Source organism: Nannospalax galili, unplaced genomic scaffold, assembly GCF_000622305.1.
Source record: "Nannospalax galili isolate Female #2095 unplaced genomic scaffold, S.galili_v1.0 scaffold24, whole genome shotgun sequence".
NCBI classification, from domain to species: domain Eukaryota; kingdom Metazoa; phylum Chordata; class Mammalia; order Rodentia; family Spalacidae; genus Nannospalax; species Nannospalax galili.
In genome coordinates, this window is record NW_008352654.1 from 957,845 (window position 1) to 967,056 (window position 9,212).

The following is a 9,212-nucleotide window of genomic DNA, read 5'->3' on the forward strand; positions in this document are numbered from 1 at the left end:
AACTGCTCTTGCAAAGAACCCGGATTCAATTCCCAACACCCACATGGTAGTTATGAACCGTCCTTAACTCCAGTTCCAGGGGCATCCAAAGCCCTCTTCTGACCTCTGCGGCATTGCACGACACAGGTGCACTCACATACATGCAGGGAATACATTCATACACATAAAATAAAATAAGTAAATAAAACAAAACAAAAAAACCTTAACGTTGCTCAATAGAAAGGAGAAAGTCAGCTGCATTAAAAACAAAAACAAAGAAAACAAAACAATTCAGCTGTATGCTATCTACAGGAGACACTCTTTATATTTAAAAATATAAACAGAAGTTCCTCAAGATGGCTCCTGCTAAGACTGATGACCTGAGTTTGATCTCCACATGGTAGAAGGAGAGAACCAACTCCTGCAAGCTGTCCTCTGACCTCCACATGTGTACCATGGCACCTGCATGCACAGACATACAATAAATGCAATTAAAAATTTAAAAACAATAAAAACACAAATAGATTGAAAGGAAAGGGAAAGTACAAGATCATAAATAGAATTACCACATTACCACTTCAAAATATACTCTGAAGATCCCTAGCAGAAGCCTGAAACCAAGGACAGAACAAACCTACAGTACCACAGCAGCTAATCTGATAAGACAGCTACTACTAAGTGAACAACAGGTAGGCAATATGTATAGCGTGGCTATGTCAAGGGATAGCTCACTTTCTGAACTGCCAGATTTCATTATGCTACTTGAACAAGACACAATTTTAAATTAACAAATTATTTCTGGAGTTTTCATTTAATATTTTAATTAAAATTCATATAGCACTGTTGACCTCAGGTAAGTGGATCTGCAGAGAAAGCACAACTGCAGATAAGATGGTAGACTACAGTATCTGTCATTTAAATGGTAATCACAGGACAGATGAATTACTATATATTAATAATAAGCAAAAAAGGGGCTGGAGAGATGGCTCAGTGGTTAAGAGCACTGACTGTTCCTGCAGAGGGCCCAGTTTCGATTCCCAGCGCCCACATCGTGGCTAACAACCATCCATAACTCATTTTCCTGGGGATCCAACACTATCTTCTGACCTCCTTGGGCATCGCATGACATGGGTGCACTTATACACATGCAGGCAATACATTCATACACACAAAAAGATTATAAAATATTTTTAAAAAATAAACAAAAAAGACTATAAAACAATGACCTATTAAATCTATATATGTAGAATCCAAATATCTGGCTGAAATCTTTAGTATCAATTTACTCAAATGGAATCTAGTTATCTGGCAATATCATACAAATTTGAAAGAATTTGTGTATGAAATTAACTAGGAAATTAAATCTGAGATAATCAAATCTTCTGATTCTCCCTCTTTTTGTTCTATGTATCATAAAAACCAAATCTACTTTTCCACTTTTCAACAGGCAATTAATTAGGCACTCATGAACTACTAAAAAAAATTCCAACATTATTTTGGTCAAGAAATTTAGCTCTGAACTTTTAAAGGACTCTATAGTATATGCAGTTTCTGAGATTGTGTGGTGACTTCAGATACGAAGAGGAGAGAAAGTCTATTCAGGATATTAAAAAGAAGAAACCCAAACCCTGTCATCATATTGGAATTTACAGGAAACTTAGTCAGCTTCATAGGACTCACTCTTTCAGGCCTGCTGTCCCGACCTGGTGGTTTCAGAATGTCATCCACATTTTTAGATTCAGGCTTCTTCTCGACCCGGGGAGTTGGAGGTGGCTGGTGGCTCAGTGAAGGAGCTGGCAGGGGCATTCGCTCTTCGGGATACGTTCTTCGGTCTCCTAGAGTTCCAACGGTTAAATAGCATTACTACTTACACAGTGATCATTTTGAAAGTTAAAAACTTTCTGGTATCAGGGCTAGAGAGACAGCTCAGCGGTTAAGAACACTGGTTGTTCTTGCAGAAGACCCAGGTTCAAATCCCAGCACCCACATGGCAGCTAACAACTGTCCATAACTCCAGTTCCAGGGGATCCAACAGCCTCTTCTGTCCGCCATGGGCACTGCACGACACAGGTGCACTTACATACATGCAGGCAATACATGCATACGTGTAAAATAAAAAAACAATAAATAAAATTTAAAAAAACTTTCTGGTATCAGCCTAATCATAATTCAGATCAAGTCTAATAATGACAATCACTTTTAACTTTAATTAGTAATATAAATCTACTGCAATTAAGAAAATGAAAAGATTTAGGTATATTTTGGGAAAACAGAATGTTCTGTAAACTACTGAATATTTATCTTTATTCATATTATATACTATATATGAAAAAGTTCAGCAACAGGTGATAGAAAAATAAGTATTTTTGCAGATAAACCCAAGTATAACTGATTGTATTTTCTAACTTCTGGCTTTGCAGTTTTAAGAGCAAGGCTCATCAGTTTAGGAAAAATTATGCTACAAATAGGTATGAGTTTCTAGTTTAAGTGCAACTCATAGTAGGGAAAAGATAAAAGCAAAAAAGGCCTTATATTTTTATCAATTCACTATGTCACAGAGCCATTACCAGTTTGAATATGAGAAAATGTGTATGATGCAAGAAGCATAATCAAGACACCATATTTAGGTGTGGGGAAGTAACCTAGCATTTTAGCACTTACCTAGTGTGTATAAGACCCTGGTTTAATCCCTAGCATAGCACACACACACACACACACACACACACACACACACACACACAAAGGGCTGGGCATGGTGGCGCACGCCTTTAGTCCCAGCACTTGGGAGGCATGCCTGAGGCCGGCGGATCTTTGTGAGTTCAAGTCCAGATTGGTCTATATAGTGACTTCAGGTCAGCTGGGATTACAGGGAGACCCTGTCTCAAAAAGACAAATAAACAAACAAACAAACAAAAAACCCAATAAAACCCTTTGTTTTATACTTTGATTACAACTTCATAAGTAAATATAGAAAGAAAGAATAAAAGAAATACATAAGCTGGGCATGGTGGCATATGCTTTTAGTACCAGCACACAGGAGGCAGAGACAGGTGGATCTCTGTGAAATTGAAGCCAGCCTGGTCTCCATAGACAAGTCAGCTGGGGCTACAGGGAGACCTTGTCTCAAAAAGACAAAAAAATAAAATAAAACAAAAAAATATACAAAGGCTGGGCATGGTGGCACACTCCATTAATCCCAGCACTCAGGAGGCAAAGGCAGGTGGATCTCTGTGAGGCTGAAGGCAACCTGGTCTACATAGTAAGTTCCAGGGCTGTAGAGAGACCCTGTGTCAAAAAACAAAAACAAAAACAAAATTACAATAGTTGTAGTATGGTGGGTAGAAGGGTTACCTGTAACTTTGCTTCTATTTTTTGAATTTTCTTCATTAATATAAAAAGAAATTACATAGCTATTTTTTGACACTAATGCTATAATCTCTGATAAATCTTTGACTACATTTTACTATAGATGTTTAAATCCACAGCTACAATGAAAAGCATCTCCCATTGTTTACAATTTCCCTATATTTAGTAATAATAAGTTATTATCACTCTACCTCCAAACATGGATGGACCTTCATAGGGTGGTCTATCAGACTTCCGATCATAAGATGGCCTATCAAATCCCCCTCTTCTGGATGAAGAATGGTCTTTTTTGTCTCTATATGACTGAGTCCTAAAAGGTATAACAGAAAGTGTTCGGGTAAATATATCTATATTTGGATGTCTCTGCTTTATAATACAACAACATTATAGGCAAATACTCCACAGTCAATATTTATGGCTTTTAAAATAAAGATTTTTCTTTTTTAAAAATTGTTTTGTTTTGTTTTTTACTTAAAAAACTTTATTGAAAAATTTCATACATGCATATAAGGTGTTTTGATCAAATCCATGCCTACTCTTTCCCCTCCAACACCTCCCATATTTCCCCATCACTGTTTTTCCTGAACAACTTTGTGTACCCTTCCCTTCCTTCCCTCCCCTCCCTCCCTTCCTTCCTCGACCACCCCCCCCTTTTCTCTTTCTTTCTTAAATGGGGCTTTTTGCTACTCTAACATTATCCCTCCAAAGAGGTAATCCTAAAATCTTTTTTTTTTTTTTTTTTTTTTTTTTTAATTTTTACAAAAACTTTATTGAGCCGGGTATGGTGATCCGTGCCTTTAATCCCAGCACTCTGGAGGCAGAGGCAGGCAGATCTCTGTGAGTTCGAGGCCAGCTTGGTCTCCATTAGCAAATCCAGGCCAGCTGAGGCTACAGGGAGACCTTGTCTCAAAAAGACCAAAAAAAAAACAAAAAAAAAACAAAAAAAAACTTTACTGAGAATTTCATACATGTATATAAAGTGTTTTGAGCTAATCCATGCCCACTCCCTCCCCTCCAACATTCCCCTCTCTGAAGAGGTAACCCTAAAATCTTTTAAGGATTAGATACGAGCTCCCAAATACTTTTGACATTTTTGGTCTTTGGAACAGAGTATGTTGCTAACAGGCCCAAGGACATTTTGACTTTTAGCCAAGAAAGTGGCTACATTTCTTTGGGGTCTTTTTACCCTAACTGCTTAGCCAATTCCTACCTCCTATTCTTATCACACCATCCTCTGAAGGCGTTACCCAAATTGCCAATGAGGAATAGAGACACAGACCACTCTGGCTTCTTCCATGCTGAACAGGGACTCAGGGTGAGGCAATTGGAGTACCCCTTCAGTGGATCTATCTAAAAGACTCCCAAATTGCATAACTCCTGTCTCTTAAGGGAAGAAGAAAGTACTTGAATCATGAATAGGAGATGTGAAGGAGAAGCAAAGGCAAGAGGAATTAGCATTACAAGTTCTAGACAGGGAAACAGAAAAAAGTCAGGACAGGGCAGTTTTCAAATGTTCATATGAAAGTCCACTGGAGTTTCTTGACAAGGGTTTCCAAATCATCCCTCAATTGGGTTCTTCCTCATTTTTCTTTTGTCTTCCAAGGCTGGACTAGTTGGCTAGGAAGAGTGGCTGTGACCCTGCTTGGCACTCCTTTAATGAATGAGCACAACTGTCAGCAAGCCCAATTGCGACTATGTTTAACAATCAGGCTCAGCCGAAGTCGTGATGACGGTAGTTATTTCATGCAGAAGGGACGGCTATATAGCATCTTATTAAAGGACCTGGAATTTAAAAGGACTTGGTGCTAGGAGCCACATATAAGGGAGAACATTCATTATCTGTTTTTCTGAGTCTGTGTTTCTTCACTTAGCATAACAGTTTCTAGATCCATCCATTTACCTGCAAATTTCATTTTTTCATCTTTCTTTACTGCTGAATAGAACTCCATTCTGTAAATATACCACATTTTTGTCAGTTGAGGGACACTTAGGTTGCTTCCATCTCTAAGCTATTGTGAAAAGAGCAACAGCAACAAACATGGCTGTTCAAGTGTCCTTACAATAGGATGAGTCCTTTGGGTATATGCCAAGGAGTGGTATAACTGGGTCATATGGTAGGTTCATTTTCAGTTTTGTTTTTTTTGTTTTTGTTTTTGATCTTTTTGAGACGGCGTCTCCCTGTAGCCCCAGCTGTCCTGGAACTCACTATGTAGACCAGGCTGGCATTGAACTCACAATGATTCACCTGCCTCTGCCTCCCAAGTGCTGAGATTAAAGGCGTGCACCACCATGCCTGGCCATTTTCAGTTTTTTAAGAGCTCTCCACACTGTTTTCCATAGAGGACGCACAAGTTTGCAATCCCACCAGCAGTGAATGAGCGTTCCCCTTTCTCCACATCCTCACCAACATTTGTTCTCCTGATCCTAGCAGGCTGACTGGGGTAAGGAGCTACCTTAGGGTGGTTTCAATTTGCATTTCCCTAATTACTAACGATGTTGAACACTTTTTGAGATGTTTCTTAGCCATCTCTATTTCTTCCTTTGAGAACTCATTGTTTAGATCTTTAGACAAGCTTTTAATTGGATCATTTGATTTCTCGATTGTTTGTTGAGTTCTTTATATATTCTGTATGTTAAACCTCTGTCAGATGTGTCACTGGTGAAGATTTTTTCCCATTCTGTGGGTTTTCTCTTCACTTTTTGATTGTTTCTTTTGCTGTACAGAAACTTTTTAGTTTAATGAGACCCCACTTGTTGACTCCTGACCTAAATTCCGGAGCAACTTCTGTTTTAGAAAATCCTTTCCTACACCTATATCCTCTAAGTTACTGCCAATATTTTCTTCTAACAGTTTCAGGGTTTCCAGTTTCACATTGAGGTCTTTGATCCATTTGGAGTTGACTTTTGTGCAAGGCGAAAGGTAAGGATCTAGTTTCCTTCTTCTACAGGTGGAGATCCAGTTTTGCTAGCACCATTTGTTGAAGATGCTGTCTTTCCTCCATTGTGTTGCTGGCACCTTTGTCAAATATCAGGTGGCTGAAACTGTGCGTACTCAGGTTTGGATCTTCAATGATGTTCCACTGATCTATGTGTCTGTTTGTGCCCCAGTATGATGCTGTTTTTATGACTATGGCTCTGTAGCATACTTTGAGATCTGGTGTAATAATCCCCCCAGTGTTGCTCTTTGTGCTCAGGGTTGCTTTGGCTATCCGGGGTCTTTTGTGCCTCCATATGAATTTAAGGATGCATTTGTCATGGGGATTTCGATTGGGATTGCATTGAATCTATATATTGCTTTTGGTAGGATGGTCATTTTAACAATATTAATTCTTCCAATCCATGAACATGGGAGGTCCTTCCACCTCCTGGTGTCTTCCTCAATCTCTATACCGATTTAAAATTTTCATTGCAGAGATCTTTGGTGCCTTTCTTCAGATTCCAAGATATTTTAATTTTTTTTGCAGCAATTGTGAATGGGAGCATTTCCCTGTATTCTTTCTCCAATTACTTATTACTGGTATATAGAAAGGCTACTGATTTTTATAGACTGATTTTATAACCTCCCACTGTACTGAAAGTATTGATCAGTTCTAGGAGTTTTCTGGTGGAACTTTTGGGATCTCTTAGGTATAGTATCATATCATCTGCAAAAAGGGATAGTTTGACCTCTTCTTTTCCAATTAGTATCCTTTAATTTCCTTCTCATGTCTTATTGCTCTAGCAAGGTTTCAAGCACTATTTTGAACAGGAGTGGAGATAGTGGACACTCTTGTCTGGCTCCTGATTTTATGGGAATGCTTCCAGTTTTTCTCCATTTAGAATGATGTTGGCTGAGGGTTGGTTGTATATAGCTTTAATTATGTTGAAGTATGTTCCCTCCAGTCCAATTCCCTCTAGGACTTTAAACATAAATGCATGACCTGTTTATGTGCTGGATAACATTTATTGATTTATGTATGTTGAACCATCCCTAAATCTCTGGAATAAAGCCAACTTGAACATGATGGATAATCTTTTTGATGTATGTCTGTATGTGGTTTGCAAGTATTTTGTTGAGAATTTTTGCATCTATGTTCATTAAGGATATGGATTTATGGTTTTCTTTCTTGGTTGTGGCTTTACCCGGTTTGGGTATTAGAGTGATATTGGCTTCATAGAAGGAATTTGAGAGTTCTCCCTCTGTTTTTATCATTTTGAATAATTTAAGTAGCATTGGTTGGAGGTCGTCTTTAAATGTCTGGTACAATTCTGCTGTAAATCCATCGGGGCCTCGGCTTTTTTCAGTTGGGAGGCTTTGTATTACTGTTTTAATTTCCTTATATGTTATGGGTCTGTTTAAACTGTTGATCTCTTCTTGGTTTAACTTTGGAGGTTCCCATGATTTCATATATCCATCCATTTCTTTTAGACTTTCAGATTTAGCGTATAACTTTTTAAAATATTCCCTTATAATGGTGTGGATCTTTTGGGTATCTGTTGTGATGTTTCCCCTTTCATATCTGATTTTGTTGGATTTGGTCTTTCTTTTGGTTAACTGGGCTAAGGGTCTGTCTATCTTGTTCAGCTTTTCAAAGAACCAGCTCTTGGATTCATTGATTCTTTGTATTGTTTTCTTTGTTTCTATTTCATTAATTGAGCTATAAACGACCCTCTTAGGACTGCTTTTAAAGTGTCCAGAGGTTATACTGTGTTGTGTTGTCCTTTTCGTTGAATTCTAGGAATTCTTTTCTTTCTTAATTTCTCCTTTGACCCACTCATTGTTTAGGAGTGTATTGTTCAGTCACCACAAGTGCATGTAGTGACTAGGGCTTCTTCCAGGGTTGATTTTGAGCTTTACTGCTTTTTGGTCCAATAGAATGCATGGAATTATTTCAATATTTTAGTATTTCTTGAGGTTTGTTTTGTGGCCCAGTATGTGGTCAGTCTTTTAAAAAGTTCCATGAGGTGCTGAGTAGAAAGTGTATTCTTTGGTGTTTGGGTGGAATAATCGAAAGACGTCTATTAGGTCCATTTGATGTATGGTAGCATTTAATTCAGAAGTCTGTTTATTCTTCGTCCAGTTGACCTGTCTAATGGAGACAGTGGGGTATTGAAGTCCCCTACTATTACCAAGTTGGGGTTAATTTGTGTCTTAAAGTCCTGTAGTGTTGTTTTTATGAATTTGGGTGCACCAGAATTTGGTGCATCTATGACAGGGATTGTAACATCTTCTTGGTTTGTAGCAGGAGGCCTCCAAAGAACACGGACCCAGAACCCTGGGATTCAGTGAAAATTCACTTCACTTCTTGATCTGCAAATAGCCCACCAAAAGGAGCCCAAGCCTCCATACCCTGCTCGTGAGCCCAGTGACTACTGACTTCCATCCTTTTATCTTAAGGAAGCGCCTATCCTTAAAGGTAAGATGGGTTTCTTGTAGACAGCAAAGAGATGGATTTTGTTTCTTAATCCATTCACTTAGCCTGTGTCTTTTGATGGGGGAGTTTGGTCCATTGATATTTAAGGTTATTATTAAAAGGTATGTATTGGTTGCCGTCATTTTGATTGCTGCTTCTGTTCTCTGTGTAATTTTGTGTTTCCTAGATTATATCTTTAATTTCTTTCGTTGCTGCTAGGATATAGTTGTTTCTCTCTCTGCTCTCTGTATTGCTTCAAGTATTCTTTGGAAGGCTGGTTTTGTGGACATGTATTCTTTCAGGATATTCACGTCACAGAAAATTTTTCTTTCCCCCTCAACTACAATAGACATTTTTGCTGGGTATAGTATTCCGAGCTGGCATCTAATGTTATTTAGAACTGGAAATACTTCAGTCTAGGCTCTTCTGGCTTTCATAGTTTGCATTGATAAGTCAGCTGTAATTCTGATGGGT

At 38.3% G+C, this 9,212-nt stretch overlaps 1 protein-coding gene across 5 annotated transcripts in view; it reads right to left on the reverse strand.

Moving 5' to 3' along the window:
- The window catches only part of Ylpm1 (YLP motif containing 1), a 94,062-nt gene that overhangs the window by 29,298 nt on the left and 55,552 nt on the right, over positions 1–9,212 (reverse strand). For all 5 annotated transcript variants that reach the window (XR_003846534.1, XM_029554378.1, XM_017802366.2 and 2 more), the window contains 2 exons: positions 3,537–3,655; positions 1,660–1,814 (listed from right to left, as the gene is read on the reverse strand). Coding sequence is in view for 4 of the 5 variants with exons in the window: in XM_029554378.1 (XP_029410238.1) it covers positions 1,660–1,814; positions 3,537–3,655 (274 nt within the window). In the remaining variant the exon portion in view is untranslated. The remainder of the gene's footprint in view (positions 1–1,659; positions 1,815–3,536; positions 3,656–9,212) is intronic.